This window comes from Podarcis pityusensis (assembly GCF_964106645.2).
Source record: "Podarcis pityusensis genome assembly, chromosome: 2".
NCBI classification, from domain to species: Eukaryota; Metazoa; Chordata; class Lepidosauria; order Squamata; family Lacertidae; genus Podarcis; species Podarcis pityusensis.
The window spans coordinates 121,223,287-121,240,779 of NC_138029.1; the positions used below are offsets into that span (position 1 = coordinate 121,223,287).

General features: G+C 44.5%; 1 protein-coding gene across 7 annotated transcripts in view; it reads left to right on the forward strand.

The window, feature by feature from the left end:
• Positions 1–16,848, forward strand: part of LOC308469757 (uncharacterized protein) — a 127,900-nt gene extending 111,052 nt beyond the window's left edge. The window contains exons 1-2 of one of the 7 annotated variants that reach the window (XM_080992671.1): positions 3,916–4,076; positions 6,435–8,467. In XM_080992671.1, coding sequence (XP_080848797.1) covers positions 4,031–4,076; positions 6,435–7,717 — 1,329 coding nt within the window. In that variant the 5' untranslated portion in view covers positions 3,916–4,030 and the 3' untranslated portion in view covers positions 7,718–8,467. Of the gene's footprint in view, positions 1–3,915; positions 4,077–6,434; positions 8,468–10,692; positions 10,776–13,151 lie in introns of those variants that run through there. The other 6 variants (XM_080992667.1, XM_080992672.1, XM_080992669.1 and 3 more) reach the window with 6 other exon arrangements.
• Positions 16,849–17,493: the final 645 nt, after the last annotated feature.

The following is a 17,493-nucleotide window of genomic DNA, read 5'->3' on the forward strand; positions in this document are numbered from 1 at the left end:
GGGGTCTGAACACTCATCCCCCAACACCACTTTCTGGACACGGCCCAGGAGAAAGGAGCGGAGCCACCGTATAACAGTGCCCCCAGCTCCCAGCCCCTCAAGACGGTCCAGAAGGATGTTATGGTCGATGGTGTCAAAGGCCACTGAGAGATCCAGCAGAACTAGGAAACAGCTCTCACCTTTGTCCCTAGCCCGCCGGAGATCATCAACCAGCACAACCAAGGCAGTTTCAGTCCCATGGTGAAGCCTGAATCCCGATTGGAAGGGATCCAAATGGTCCGCATCCTCCAGGCATGCTTGGAGTTGTTCGGCAACCACCCGCTCAATCACCTTGCCAAAGAATGTTAAATTTGAGACTGGGCAATAGTTAGCCAAATTGGCTGGGTCTAAAGATGTTTTTTTTTAAGAAGTGGTTTAATGACCACCTCTTTCAGCGGGTCTGGGAAGGCTCCCTCACAGAGGTAAGCATTCACCACCCCGCAGAGGCCATCGCCCAGCCCTTCCCGGCTCGCTTTTATCAGCCAGGATGGGCAAGGATCAAGGAGACAGGTGGTCGGTTTCACTTGTCCAAGCAGCCTGTCCACATCCTCGGAGGTAACAGATTGGAATTGATCCCATATAACAGGACTAGACAGAACTCTAGCACTCTCCCGCCCTGGCCCTGCTCCCACGGTGGAATCTACCTCCTCCTGAATCTGAGCGACTTTATTTGCAAAAAACTTTGCAAAAGCATTGCAGGAGATCTTGGGGTCTCTACCAGGCCCCGGTGGTGCAGGTGGTTCCGATAGATTGCGAAACACCTGAAAAAGTCTCCTGCTGCTGTTTTCTGCAGATGCAATGGAGGTGGCGAAGAAGGCCCTCTTCGCCGTCGCCATTGCCACTTGGTAGGCTCGACGTTGAGCTCTAGCCCGTGTCCGGTCTGATTCAGAGTGAGTTTTCCACCACCGGCGCTCTAGCCGTCTCAACGATTGTTTCATCGCCCTCAGCCCCGGGAAAACCACGGGGCTATCCGGGCTCCATGCAATTGGAGAGGGCGCTTCGGAGCCAGATAGTCAATAGCCCTGGTTAACTCCGCATTCCAGCGGGCCACCAGGGAATCAGCTGAGAGGCCATCAACTTGGGATAAAGCACCCCCTACCACTCCCTGGAAACCAGTTGGATCCATTAAGTAGCGGGGGTGGACCATCCGAATCGGTCCCACCTCCCTGCAGAGGGGAAGGGTCACGGAGAAGTCCAGTTGCACCAGGAAATAATCTGACCATGGCACTTCTTTTGTTTTGCTTTTAGTTAGTGGCAGATCACCAACATCTGTAGAGGTAAACACCAAGTCTAAGGCATGTCCGTGGCTATGAGTTGGGCCATGGGGACAGCCCCGTGGAGGCCATGCTTTCCACGAAGTCCCGAGTGGCCCCTTGTAAGGTCGTGTCGGCATGGATGTTAAAATCCCCCAGGACAACCAAGCTAGGTGTCTCCAGGAGCATATCCGCCACGACCTGAAGCAGCTCGGGCCGAGAATCTTTGGTGCAGCGGGGAGGTTGGTACACCAATAGGAATCCTGTACTGCCCCTATTGCCCAACTTCCAGAACATGCACTCAGAGAACTGGGCCTTCCCAATAGGACACCTGGTGCAGACTAATGACTTCCTAAAAATCACTGCAACCCCCCCTCCCTGCCCACATAACCTGGGTTGCTGTGCGTAAGAGAAACCTGGTGGGCAAGCAGCGACAAGGACAGGCCCATCTGCTTCATCCAACCAGGTCTCTGTCACACACGCCAGGTCAAATCCTCCATCCACAATCAGGTCGTGGATGGCAGTGGTTTTATTCATCATTGACCTGGCATTGCACAGCAACACTTTCAGGTCATGTGGGTATCCCTTGCTGATTCCAGTATCCATCCAGTCAAGGCCAGACCCGGAGGCAGGGATAGTCTTCAAACAACGACTAACCCTGCCTCCTCGGTAATGACATGGTCTGGTCTTAGCGTAACTCCTCCTCCTGCCCGTGATCACTGAGATCGGGTGTCCCAATACATTCCCCCCTGTGGAACCTGCCCCAGCCATTCTATTGGCTGAGGCCCACTCCCAGGCAGCCCTGACCCTTCCCCTTAAAAGGCAAAATACAAACTATATAATAACTTAACAGAATAATAAAAAAAGAAGTAAAGCAAGAAACAATAGTGCTAAAATTAAATTACTCCCCACCCTGACTAAATACTTCTCCAAACCCAAGCAGAAATAAAACAATAAAATTATAGAATATTATAAAAAACAACAACAACCACAATTTAAAGTGCAGCAAATTAAAAGCACTTAAAACATTTAAAACCATTTTGTCACTTGCTGCAGGGAGCTGCTCAGGCCTCTAAACTGTGGCGGTGAGTGCAGGCCCCGCCCCCTAGGCCAGATGGAGTTGGCAGGAAAGGGAGCGGTCCTCCCAGCACTCACTCAGAGCAGCAGCAGCAGCATGATGGGGTCGGAGATGCTCATTTATTCTTTCTGGCAGTTCCCTCCTTGCGAGAAGTGAGGTTACAGGGAACCAGACAGAGGGCCTTCTTGGTAGTGGCGCCCACCCTGTGGAACGCCCACCCTTCAGATGTGAAGGAAATAAGTAGCTATCTTATCTTTAAAAGACATCTGAAGGCAGCCCTGTTTAGGGAAGTTTTTAATATTTAATGCTGTATTGATTTTAACACACGATTGGAAGCCGCCCAGAGTGGCTAGGGAAACTCAGCCAGATGGGCGGGGTATACAAATATTATTATTATTATTATTATTATTATTATTATTATTTACTACATGGTTAAACACAAAATGCTATATGATGCTTTCATTCAGTAATGTCTTCAGAACTGATAGGCATAAAGGAAGAGATTAAGAAGCAGAAGAAACAGGTGTGGAAAGATTAAAAGGTCCCAACGAAAGAAGAATGGATAACTAAGATGACTAACTGCCGAAATGGCTAAACTTTCCGTGAAGATCAAGCACCAAGATGAGAAAAAATTCAATCTAGAATGGGAAAACTTTATAGACTATTTTAGAGAACACTGTAAAAATGTCAAAACATTGGCAGGTTTGAACTAAGAATAGAATTAGGAGGGGGGAAAGAAGTTGAAATTAATTGGAGAAATATAATTATAGGCTTTAACTATACGGACATTTGTTGGCAAGGTCATTGCCCTTCTCCCAGGCCTAGACAGCATCTTGAGAAGTAGAGACGTCTCCTTGCCAACAAAGGTCCGTATAGTTAAAGCCATGGTTTTCCCAGTAGTGATGTATGGAAGTGAGAGCTGGACCATAAAGAAGGCTGATCGCCGAAGAATGGATGCTTTTGAATTATGGTGCTGGAGGAGACTCTTGAGAGTCCCATGGACTGCAAGAAGATCAAACCTATCCATTCTTCAGGAAATCAGCCCTGAGTGCTCACTGGAAGGACAGATCCTGAAGCTGAGGCTCCAATACTTTGGCCACCTCATGAGAAGAGAAGACTCCCTGGAGAAGACACTGATGCTGGGAAAGATGGAGGGCACAAGGAGAAGGGGGCGACAGAGGACGAGATGGTTGGACAGTGTTCTCGAGGTTACCAGCATGAGCAAACTACGGGAGGTAGTGGAGGACAGAGGTGCCTGGCGTGCTCTGGTCCATGGGGTCACGAAGAGTCGGACACGACTAAACGACTAAACAACAAAAAATTATATGCAAGGAGAATAAAGGGGGGGACGGAAACTAGGGGGGCCAGGGGGGAAGACATTTATGGCAAATTTGGCAAAATGATATTTTGAAAATTGAAAATAAAAAAATATAGATATTTTTAAAATAATTTAGAAAACTATTTGGAGCGCCCGTTCAGCTGATCCATCGGGGCTTTTCGGAGGCGAGACCAGCGCCTCTCCTCGCTCTTTGCCCGGAGACGCCCAGAGGCTCCTGCCGCTCGGCTCCGAAACGGTTAAGAGCAGCGGCTACAGAGAGCTGAGATTCCTAGAGAGGAGGAAAAAAAGGCTGCCGGGAAAATAGGAGCTTCCCCGGGGAAGATGCCGAACATGGCGGCGGCTGTCCTTCCTCGCGGAGGCGCTGGAGGTGCGTCATATTATTATGTATTATAACTGGGGGAGAGACTGGGGGTGCAGCTGGAGGGAGTTGTGGGGAGGGATTAAAAAAAACCCCTACTAGGCAAAGCGTTTCAATGTAAGTTTTTTTTCTGCGTCTCCTTTTGTCGTCAATTTATCCAGATTTTCACGTTATTATTTTTAAAGACCTCTTGAAAATTATTCAGCATTTTGGTGAAGATCTCGCCTAATGCCCACGCTTTTGCAAAGGGTATTTCCCCAAATATTTACATTTGCCACAATGAATGCATTCTGTATATAATTCCGCTAAAATAATGCATTTATAGGGCTTTCCCCCTTTGTATGGGGATAGGAAATCTTTCCCTAATGGAAGGGCAGATCTTTCTTCTGCTCTCCTCCCTGCAGGCCAACTTGGGCAGGTGGGGGACCTTCCTTGGGCTCCCCATAGGGCTTGGGGTCAAGGCAAACCCTTAAGCATTGGGAAACCTTCTGCTGGGGCTGCACCTGGAACTTGTAATCATTTTTATCTGGCCTGATTTTATTATTTTTTATTAAAATTGTATACCTCCCTGTACCCACAGGCCTTAGGGCAGTTCACAGGATAAAATTGCAATATAAAAACTCAAAGTACATAATCAAAACATAAACAAAATCAACCCAATAACACCCCCCCAAACCACACACATTTTAAAACATTTGTGTTTCAGTTAAATACAGCAGTTTCTGCAAGAGGAGTTCTGGGCAGAAGACGTTATAAGAAAAAAAGGAGAAACAAGCAACTTCACATTAAAATTACAAGAGTGGTTGAGGCCTTATACAGACAGGCTAATACTATTACTACTACTACTCCCAACACCCCTGAGCACCCTCTCCCGCCAGTGTCTTGCCTCGGTAATGGACTGGATGAAAGCCAACAAATTGAAGCTCAATCCAGATAAGAGTGAGGCTCAGTTAGTGGGTGGTTCCCTAGAGCAGATGGCTGGAAGGTCGCCTGCTCTAGATGGGATTACACTTCCTCTGAAGGAGCAGGTTCATAGCTTGGGGGTTCTCCTGGATCCTTTGCTGTTGCTCGAGGCTCAGATGGCCTGGAGTGCCTTCCATCACCTTTGGGTGGTAGCCCAGCTACACCCCTATCTGGACAGGGATAGCCTATCTACCGTTGTCTATGCTCTGGTAACTTCAAGGTTAGATATAGATATGCGTTATACGTAGGGCTGCCTCTGAAGACAGTTTGGAAACTTCAGCTAGTGCAGAATTCAGCGGCCAAGTTGCTACCAATTAGTTTCCGGGCTCAATTCAAGGTGCTGGTATTGACCTATAAAGCCTTAAATGGCTCAGGATCACAATACCACCTCAATACTTCAAGGGCTGCTTCTTTCCATATGAACCTGGCTGGATCCTGAGGTCCTCCTTCGTGGGCCTGCTCCTCAGGGGGTCCAGAGGGTGGCAACACGAGAACAGGGCCTTCTCTGCAGTGGCTCCCTGTCTGTGGAATGCTCTCCCCAGGGAAGTTCACCTGGCGCCTTCCTTATACTCCCCATGAATCAGAGCATGCCTTGGAAACTCACTTTCCTCTCAAAGCTTCTCCTTTTTTATGTCCATGGAGATTTCATGGCATAATACTGGAGTGGGTTGCCAGTTTCTTCTCCAGGTGGATCACATTTAGTCTAAACTCTCGGCTGACCTGTCTGTCTTAGGTGGCCCTGCAAGGCATAGGTCATAGCTGAGTTATTCAAGCCCCTTCACCACGACAAGGCAGTGTTCCATGAAGGGATATACACCTTTAGGTGCCATGCAAACATGTTCCTTTTTAACCAGGCTTTTGCTTGATATGTTTGACATCGTATAGTCTTTTTCAAACGTGGCTCTTTTTGGGGGGGGTTGTTATTGGGTTGGGTTTTATTCTGATTATATATGATGTGATCTTTTCTGTGAACCATGCTGAGTCCTCCGGGTGTAGGGCAGTATATAAACTCAATAAATAATAATACCATATCAGTAAATAATAATCCCATATTAATGCTTTCATTATTTGTACCCCCATGGATCTGACTGGGTTGCCCCAGCCAATCTAGCTGGCTTCTAACAAATATAAAAGCATAATAAAACAAAAAAAACTTCCCTCTACATGGCTGCCTTCAGTTGTCTTCTAAAAGTTGTATAGTTATCTGACATCTCACAAGAGGGCGTTCCACAGGGTGGGCACCACTACCGAGAAGGCCCTCTGCCTTGTTCCCTGCAACATCCCTTCTCACAGTGAGGGAACTGCCACAAGGCCCTTGGAACCTGGATCTCTGTGTCCTGACTGAATGATTGGGGTGAAGACATTCCTTTAGCATTTCATCAGTTTGCCTTTTTATTCCATCAGGAGATGTTGACGGGATGCTGGCAGAAGGGGAACAATCAGAAGTGTCACCAAAAGGATCGAAAGAGCAAAGGAAGCTGAGGGTTAAAGATGGAAGCCGAAGGCGAGAAGGGAGACAAAAGCAGAAGCCGGAGGGTGACTCTTGTATGTCTCAGGATGGTGAAAACCAAATTCCCAGAGAGGAGAAAAAGCATGAATGCACCGTGTGTGGAAAGAGATTGGGTAGTCGCTCAGCTCTTACTTTACATCAAAGAGTACACACAGGAGAGAAACCATTTACATGTTCCGAGTGTGGAAAGAGCTTCAGTCAATGTGGCCAGCTTACTAGGCATCAAAGAACTCATACAGGGGAGAAACCGTATACATGTTCCGAGTGTGGAAAGAGCTTTATTTGGAGCAGCAGCCTTATGTTGCATCAACGAACTCATACAGGGGAGAAACCGTATAAATGCTTGGAGTGTGGAAAGAGCTTCAGTCAGAGTAGTTCCCTCACCTTGCATCTACGAACTCATACAGGAGAGAAACCTTATAAATGTTCAGAGTGTGGAAAGAGCTACAGTCACTGTGGTGCCCTTACCTCGCATCAAAGAACTCATACAGGGGAGAAACCGTATACATGTTCGGAGTGTGGAAAGAGTTTCAGTGACAATGGTACCCTTACCTCGCATCAAAGATCTCATACAGGGGAGAAACCGTATACATGTTCAGAGTGTGGAAGGAGCTTCAGTCAGAGTAGCGCACTTAAGTCGCATCAAAGAACTCATACAGGGGAGAAACTGCACACGTGTTTGGAGTGTGGAATGAGCTTCACTCGCAGCAATGGGCTTTCTAGACATCAACAAACTCATCGAGGCAGCAAACCTTATAAATGCTGGCAATGTGGCAAGAGCTTCAGTCGCATTGACTACCTTTCCTCGCATGAAAGAGTTCATACAGGGGAGAAACAATATACATGTTTGGAGTGTGGAAAGAGCTTCAGCTACAGTTGCAGCCTTACCTTGCATCAAAGATTGCATACGGGAGAGAAACCTTATAAATGTTTGGAGTGTGGGAAGAGCTTCTGTCGCGGTAGCCAACTCACGTTGCATCAACGAACTCATACAGGGGAGAAACCGTATACATGTTCTGAGTGTGGAAAAAGCTTCCGGTGTAGTAGCTCCCTTAAGTCACATGAAAGAACTCATACAGGAGAGAAACCATATACATGTTTAGAGTGTGGAAAAAGCTTCAGTCAGAGTAGCTCCCTTAAGTCGCATCAAAGAACTCATACAGGGATTAAATCTTAGAAATGTTTGGTGTATGCCCTCTCCAAATGTGTGGAAGCAGCAAGGAGAGGGAGCCAAGCTGCTAGCCCCTCTGCCATTAGGGAAATTGGGCCCAGCAAGTTTGGGGGATAAGGAGAGAGGGAGTACTGACAAGGGAGAGTAGTGAGGTCCACTGATGCCATCTAGACTTCCCCCCAAATTAATTTATTATTATTATTATTATTATTATTATTATTATTATTTCTGTACCCCTTGATATTTTTTTAAAAAATCTCAAAGCAGTTTATTGCATATTTAACATCAATAAAACAATCTAGAATCAAACATTTCTGAAGAATGTCAAATATAAAGTATACAGTCAAAGCAACATATTTAACAGGAAACTAAAATATTATCTTAAAATATTTCAAAATAAAACATTACAAAGGAGGTCGACTACAGAATACATATTTAACACAAAGTTAACAAAAAACAACAACAACTTGAACATTTCAAAAGAAAACATTGCTAAGTGAAGCCAACTATAAAATGCACATTGAAAACAGCATAGTTTACAAGCCGGTTGACTGACTGAACCCAAAGAGTACTCCTTAATGGTTCCTCAAATCCTCTATTACAGCAGTCCATTGCTGCCTCTTGTGGCAGTGAGTTCCATAGCTTAATTCCTCACTGTGCGAAGGGTTTCTTTTATATATCCTGACTCTTCCACCATTCAGCTTCCTGTGACGCCCCCGAATTCTAGCGCTAGGAGAAATAAAAAGCTTTTCTCTACCTACTTTCTCCACACAATGCACAATTTTATAATCGTGTCACTTCTTACTTGCTTTTTCTCTAAACTAAAAAGTTCCCAATTCCGCGACCTTTCTGCACAGCGGAGTTCCTCCATCCCCTCGATAATTTGGGTTGCCCTTTTCTGAAGGTGGAGTTGGGACCACTGGGTGCAAAGTACAACTTCTGGAAAATCTCATTTATCCCTTTGGGGGGGGGAGGGAAGTTTCCAGCCCCGAAGAGCAGAGGAGACACTTCAACGTGGATGTGAAGTCTCTGAAAACAGAGAGGAAGGTGACCAGGGGTCAGAGAGCGGGGCTTGTCCCTCCCCAGGACTTGGAAAACATGGTTAATTGGCGGCAGCAGAGCTCCACGACTCTTGTGAGATGCACAACCAAAATAAATGGTACATAAAGTGCTTTTAAAATGAAGAAACAGACCTTTTTATGGTCCACAATTCTTTTGTTTTGCTGTGGAGAACAACCAGGCCTGGATGTCTCCTGCAAAGGCCTCACTAAGCAGGGCCTACTAATCATCATGGAACATCTTCTCCCCAGGGACTGATTTTTTGTTTTGTTTTTTCAAAGGAAGAACAGAAAAAGATAACAAATGCAGAATTGTTCTTTTATTGTTTATAAGGTGTGAAATATACTTGGAGTCGAGAGTGGATTTCATACTCTTTATTCAGCTCATAGTGGTGAGGAGGAATGAATGTTCCCCCACAGTATCTGCCTTATATACATTATTTACACAATGGGCCCCACGGTATTGGCTAATGGATACTGTTAAACAATACTGAAGTATCAGATCTGGAAGGACGTGGTAATAGATTTGGTTAGCATGCTTAATTTTGGTATGAGAAAACAAAGGTGCATGAGGGATTCCTGAACCACATTATAAGGAAATCAATTCACCAAGTATGGGACAAATATAAGAATTTATTAGAGAACAAGACACCTTTGTGGCTTTCCCCATTAGAAACCATATCTGTAAAAAGAGGTAAACACGAAACTGGGCAACATACAAAGATCTGTTAACAGAAGTAAAAAACAAATTAAAGGTAAAGAATATGAGGATAAAAAAGCTCTGTTAACAGATAGGTTACAATATTGCCAAATAAATGACATATTCAGAGGTGACAAAGAGAAGGACTTTGGGAAGGAATTCTCAAAGTTCAAAAATGAATTATTAGAAAATAATGAGAAATTGTTATCAAGAATGTACAAACCACTGTTGGAATGGGAGACGAAAGATGAAGAGGTTAAAGCTGTAATGATACACTGGGCAAAACACAGGTTATAATATACCACTTGAATCATAGGAAAACTTGTGGAAAGAGATTTTAAAATTCACGGCATGTAGTTCATTAAAAGAAAATTATATGAAGATGTACTGGTGGTATTTGACTCCAGTAAAGCTTGCTGAAAAGGAATAAAAATATCTCTAATTTATGCTGGAAATGTAAGGATAAGGAAGGAACTTTGTTTTCATATGTGGTGGACGTGTAAAAAAGTAAAGGGCTTCTGGGAAATGATATACACTGAACTTTTAAAAATTCTTAAAATTAAATTTGTTTAAAAAAGCGGAGGCTTTTTTACTAGGTGTAATAGGAGAGTTGCCAAGGAAGCAAGAGACTGTTTATTTATGCGACTACAGCAGCCAGATGTGGAAAGAAGAAAAGGTCCCAAAGAAAGAAGAATGGAAAGATGATTGACTATGGCTAAATTTGAATGGCTAAATTTTCCGTAAAGATCAGGCACCAAGATGAGAAAAAAATCAATCAAGAATGGGAAAACTTTATAGACTACTTTAGAGAATCTGTAAAAACGTCAAAACATTAGCAGGTTTGATGTAACATTTATGAACCAAGAATAGAATTAGGAGGGGAAAAATAAGTTGAAATTAATTGGGGAAATATAATTATATACAAGGAGAATAAAGGGGGGACGGAAACTAGGGGGGCCGGGGGGAAGACATTTATGGCAAATTTGGAAAAATGTTATTTTGAAAATTGAAAATAATAAAAAAAAATTAATAGTTTAGAAAACTATCTGGGGCTCCCGTGCAGCTGATCCAGCGGGGCTTTCCGGAGGCGAGACCAGCGCCTCTCCTCGCTCTTTGCCCGGAGAAGCCCAGAGGCTCTTGCAGCTCGGCTCCGAAACGGTTAAGAGCAGCGGCGACAGAGCTGAGATTCCTAGAGAAGAGGGGAAAAAGGCTGTCGGGAGAATAGCAGCTTCCGCTTCCTATCTTGCTTTTGGGGGGAAGATGCCGAACATGGCGGCGGCTGTCCTTCCTCGCGGATGCGCTGGAGGTGCGTCATATTATTATGTATTATAACTGGGGGAGAGACTGGGGGTGCAGCTGGAGGGAGTTGTGGGGACGGGTTAAAAAAAAATCCTGTTAGGCAAAGCGTTTCAATGTAAGTTTTTTTCTGCGTCTCCTTTTGTCAATTTATCCAGATTTTCACGTTATTATTTTTAAAGACCTCTTGAAAATTATTCAGCATTTTGGTGAAGATCTCGCCTAATGCCCACGCTTTTGCAAAGGGTATTTCCCCAAATATTTACATTTGCCACAATGAATGCATTCTGTATATAATTCCGCTAAAATAATGCATTTATAGGGCTTTCCCCCTTTGTATGGGGGTAGGACATCTTTTCCCAATGGTAGGGAGGATCTTTCTCCTGCTCTCCTCCCTGCAGGCCAACTTGGGCAGGTGGGGGACCTTCCTTGGGCTCCCCATAGGGCTTGGGGTCAAGGCAAACCCTTAAGCATTGGGAAACCTTCTGCTGGGGCTGCACCTGGAACTTGTAATAATTTTTATCTGGCCTGATTTTATTATTTTTTATTAAAATTGTATACCTCCCTATACCCACAGGCCTTAGGGCAGTTCACAGGATAAAATTGCAATATAAAAACTCAAAGTACATAATCAAAACATAAACAAAATCAACCCAATAACACCCCCCCAAACCACACACATTTTAAAACATTTGTGTTTCAGTTAAATACAGCAGTTTCTGCAAGAGGAGTTCTGGGCAGAAGACGTTATAAGAAAAAAAGGAGAAACAAGCAACTTCACATTAAAATTACAAGAGTGGTTGAGGCCTTATACAGACAGGCTAATACTATTACTACTACTACTCCCAACACCCCTGAGCACCCTCTCCCGCCAGTGTCTTGCCTCGGTAATGGACTGGATGAAAGCCAACAAATTGAAGCTCAATCCAGATAAGAGTGAGGCTCAGTTAGTGGGTGGTTCCCTAGAGCAGATGGCTGGAAGGTCGCCTGCTCTTGATGGGGTTACACTTCCTCTGGAGGAGCAGGTTCATAGCTTGGGGGTAATCCTGGATCCTTTGCTGTTGCTCGAGGCTCAGATGGCCTGGAGTGCCTTCCATCACCTTTGGCTGGTAGCCCAGCTACACCCCTATGTGGACAAGGATAGCCTATCTACCATTGTCTATGCTCCGGGAACTTCAAGGTTAGATATAGATATGTGTTATACGTAGGGCTGCCTCTGAAGATAGTTTGGAAACTTCAGCTAGTGCAGAATTCAGCAGCCAGGTTGCTCACTGGAGTAAGACGGTTTGAGCATATTACCCCCATCCTGGTCCGACTGCACTGGCTAGCAATTAGTTTCCGGGCTCAATTCAAGGTGCTGGTTTTGACCTATAAAGCCTTACATGGCTCAGGATCACAATACTTCAAGGGCTGCTTCTTTCCATATGAACCTAGCCGGATCCTGAGGTCCTCCTTCGTGGGCCTCCTCCTCAAGTGGTCCGGAGGGTGGCAACACGAGAACAGGGCCTTCTCTGCAGTGGCTCCCTGTCTGTGGAATGCTCTCCCCAGGGAAGTTCACCTGGGGCCTTCCTTATACTCCCCATGAATCAGAGCATGCCTTGGAAACTCACTTTCCTCTCAAAGCTTCTCCTGTTTTATGTCCATGGAGCTTTCATGGCATAATACTGGAGTGGGTTGCCAGTTTCTTCTCCAGGTGGATCACATTTAGTCTAAACTCTCGGCTGACCTGTCTGTCTTAGGTGGCCCTGCATGGCATAGGTCATAGCCGCGTTATTCAAGCCCCTTCGCCACGACAAGGCAGTGATCCATGAAGGGGTTTACACCTTTAGGTGGCATGCAAACATGTTCCTTTTTAACCAGGCTTTTGCTAGATATCTTTGACATCCTATAGTCATCTTCAAACGTGGCTCTTTTTTTGGGAGTGTTATTGGGTTGTTTTTATTCTGATTATATATGTGATCTTTTCTGTGAACCACGCTGAGTCCTCCGGGTATAGGGCGGTATATAAACTCAATAAATAATAATACCATATTAATACTTTCATTATTTGTACCCCACTGATGTCACTGGGTTGCCCCATCCACTCTAGCTGCTTCTAACAAATATAAAAGCATAATAAAACATTTAAAACTTCCCTCTACATGGCTGCCTCCAATTGTCTTCTAAAAGTTGCATAGTTATTTTTTTTGACAACTGACAGGAGGGCGTTCCGCAGGGTGGGCACCACTACCAAGAAGGCCCTCCGCCTCGGTCCCTGTAACTTCCATTCTCACAGTGAAGGAACTGCCACAAGGCCCTTGGAACCTGGATCTCTGTGTCCTGACTGAATGATTGGGGTGAAGACGCTCCTTTAGCATTTCATCAGTTTGCCTTTTTATTCCATCAGGAGATGTTGAAGGGATGCTGGCAGAAGGGGAACAATCAGAAGTGTCACCGAAAGGATCCAAAGAGCAAAGGAAGCTGAGGGTTCAAGATGGAGGCAGCAGGCGAGAGGGGAGACGAAGGCAGAAGCCGGCGGGTGACTCTGGTACGTCTCAGGGTGGTGAAAACCAAATTGCCAGAGAGGAGAAAAAGCATGAATGCACCGTGTGTGGAAAGAGATTGGGTAGTCACTCAACTCTTACTTTACATCAAAGAGTGCACACAGGAGAGAAACCATATATATGTTCTGAGTGTGGAAAGAGCTTCAGTCATAGTTGCTCCCTTAAGTCGCATCAAAGAACTCATACAGGAGAGAAACCGTATACATGTTCAGAGTGTGGAAAGAGCTTTATTTGGAGGAGGAGCCTTATGTTACATCAACAAACTCATACAGGGGAGAAACCGTATAAATGTTTGGAGTGTGGAAAGAGCTTCAGTGAAAGTTATTCCCTCACCTTGCATCTACGAACTCATACAGGAGAGAAACCGTATGCATGTTCAGAATGCGGAAAGAGCTTTATTTATAGTAACAGCCTTAGGTTGCATCAAAGAACTCATACAGGGGAGAAACCGTATACATGTTCAGAGTGTGGAAGGAGCTTCAGTCAGAATAGTTCCCTTTCCTCGCATCAAAGAACTCATATAGGGGAGAAACCGTATACATGTTCAGAGTGTGGAAGGAGCTTCAGTCGGATTAGCACCCTTAAGTCGCATCAAAGATTGCACACAGGGGAGAAACCGCATACGTGTTTGGAGTGTGGAATGAGCTTCGCTCGCAGCAATGCGCTTACTAGACATCAACAAACTCATCGAGGCAGCAAACCTTATAAATGCTGGGAATGTGGCAAGAGCTTCAGTCGCATCGACTACCTTTCCTCGCATGAAAGAATTCATACAGGGGAGAAACGATATACATGTTTGGAGTGTGGAAAGAGCTTCAGCCAGAGTGGCAGCCTTACCTTGCATCAAAGATTGCACACAGGAGAGAAACCTTATAAATGTTTCGAGTGTGGGAAGAGCTTCAGTCGTGGTAGCTTACTTACATTGCATCAACGAACTCATACAGGACAGAAAGCGTATACATGTTCGGAGTGTGGAAAAAGCTTCGGGTGCAGTAGCCGTCTGACGTTGCATCAAAGAACTCATACAGGAGAGAAACCATATACATGTTCAAAGTGTGGAAAAAGCTTCAGGTACAGTAGCTCCCTTAAGTCGCATCAAAGAACTCATACAGGGGAGAAACCGTATACATGTTCGGCGTGTGGAAGGAGCTTCAGTCGGAGTAGCCACCTTAAGTCGCATCAAAGAACTCATACAGGGGAGAAACCGTACACATGTTCGGAGTGTGGAAGGAGCTTCAGTCAGAGTAGCCACCTTAAGTCGCATCAAAGAACTCATACAGGGAGGAAATCTTAGAAATTTTTGGCGTATGGAAAGAACTTCAGTGGCAGGGGCTCCCTTCCTAAACAATAAAGAACTCGTACAAGGGAAACATCTTAGAAAGGGTTGGAGTGTGGGAAGATCTTTAATCATATCAAATAACTCCTACAGAGAGTAAACCAATGATCGTGTTCTGGTCACCCCAGGACAGCCATTATTGGAGTGGAAGAACTTTCTGACAGTAAGAGCTGTTTTGACAATGGAACAGTCTCCCTCGGGAGGTGGCAGGCTCTCCTTCCTTGGAGGTTTTTAAGCAGAGGTGGGATGGCCTTCTGCTATGGATGCTTTAGCCGAGATTACTTCATTGCTGGGGGTTGGACTAGATGACCCTTGGGGTCCCTTATAACTACAGTTCTGTGATTCTATATACAGCAGAACCATCATCTGATAGACAACTGTTGTCAGAGGCTTGGCAAATCCGGAGATATACTTGATCATCAGATAATGCCAATATTATTCACTTGGACTGTGCTGTTTGAATCCATGTACAATTCTAGGTGCCCATTCTATAGTTTTGCTTTTCATATCCTAATTTTCATCTGCTGTTATATGTAGCGTTCCCAAAGCAAGGAAGGATTGGACTCTGATTAATAAAATACACACGTGGATTGACCAGCAAGACTCTGGGAGGAGTGCGTATAATAATTCCCTACCCCTTGGCCCAGGTCGTTTTATTCACAAAAGAACTTTGTACACAGTGTTCGTAAGAACCAATCAGATTTCCTCTGAGCATTTCAAAAAACCCCATGTGGGACAAAGTTAGATCAGTAAAGGAAAGAAGGGTGGTATTCACCATCTCTTTGTGAACTCTCTTCCTGGCCCTAAGAGCTATCTAAAGATTAACAAACTACATCAAAGTAACCTATTAACTTTCTGGCCTAGGATGCCTGGTGCAGCAACTGGTCTGTGTCCTAGAATGCTTATACAGGTTTGTCAGACATAGAGAAATGGCAGTAGAGAAAAAGGGCATAGGTGCAGAGGCTTGTGGGATTTGATCAGAAATTATTGTCAATGAATCAAACCCAGTCAACGCAGTGCTTTCATTGCGGACACAATGGCTTGATGCATATCATTCCTCATAGTAATCCCATCTGATCACTATAGTTATAGCTGCTATCTCTGTTTCATGTACATCATAAAATGAAACAGAAAAAGCTTTACGAAGTCCAATCAAAGGCGACTATGGGGTTGTAGCTCTCATCTTGCTTTGAGGCCGAGGGAGCTGGTGTTTGTCCGCAGACAGCTTTCTGGGTCATGTGGCTAGCAGGACTAAACCGCTTCTGGCGCAATGGAACACCGTGATGGAAACCAGAACTCACGGAAACATCATTTGCCTTCCCGCCACAGTGGTACCTATTTACCTACTTGCGCCGGTGTGCTTTCGAACTGCTAGGTTGCCAGGAGCTGGGGCAGAGCAGCAGGAGCTCACTCCGTTGCACAGATTTGAACCGCCAACCTTGCCATCAGCAAGCCCCAGAGGCTCAGTGGTTTAGACCACAGAGCCATCCACGTCAGGCTTGCGGGAGGAAACTACTGCCAGCATAGAACAGCCTGCTAGTGGGATTTGCACTTGCCACCAATCCGCTACTGGGCTGAGTTCAAGGAGTTTGTACTCACATGCAAGTCCCTGTTCTTCTCAGTCCCAGATATACAGCAGAGATTCTCCTGCAAGTTCCAAAGATCTCCAAAGCACAGACCCAGAATGGGGCTTTTAGTGTCTCTGTCTGTGTTCTGTGGAATGGCATCCCTTTCGGGGGGGGGGGAGGAAATTGGGACCTTTTCCAGCTGGATAAATAGATTTTAATAATGGGTGTCCACTTGTTACGGTTTTAGTCTTATTTTTATTCGTTGCCTTTGTGTATATAACTGCTTTTTAAAACATTTTTATACAAATTGCCTTGAGACGGTGGTTTAGAAGGCAATCAATTGTTTTTTAAAAATACTTTTAAAATACTTTTCATGTTTATGCATTTCACTAATTTTACAATCATTTTGATATTTCAAGGTTTGACTTTCTTCCCCCTCTCTGCAGTTCCTCAAATTTATTTTTAATATCTTCTGCATATCCAAATTAACTTAATTTGCTCATTTATTCATCTTCTTTAAATATATACTCATATGAAACTGCAGGTTATTACAATAATCCTACCAATGTTTTTATCTGTTTACAATTTATCTGTAAATATTCAATAAACCATTTCCATTCTTTTATTTTAAAAAAATGTTATCTTGATTCCTTATTCTTCTGGTAAGGTTCGCCATAGAAGGCAATCATATTTAAGGAAATCAAGAAATCATTGTTACAAATAATATGAGAATAATTTTTACTTTTTCTACTGGCATCTGACCAGGGTTAATCCTCTTGTGGATTTTTGTTAAATGGGAAAATGGTAGATAAACAGAAGCAGAGCTATAGAAAGATATACGGAAGATATACACAAATAGATAAATCTCGCTGGACCAAAAGAATAAGACTTGTGATGCTGACACACAGTTAAACCCGTTGAGTATTGCCAATTAAGTTACGGTACTTGCATTTCTGAAAATATATTATCATCAAGCAGAGTAAAAGGGAACCTTACTGAGAGAGGACACGATCCTGCAAATCTCCTTCATAATTTGGCTGTTCAGGGCTCTCTGGTCAGGACCCAGCAGAGCCCATTCCTCTTCAGTGAAACTGAGTCCTGAGAGAGAGAGAAGGAGAAGGCAGGTGGGGAAAATGCTTCCTTGCAAATATCAAAATAGACCGGCCTACAAGCAAAATCCCAAAGCCTTGTTAAGGGGAGGTGAATGGGCATTACCCTCAGGATTAATATACATTGGTACCTTGGTTCTCAAACTTAACCCATTCCGGAGGTCTGTTCCCA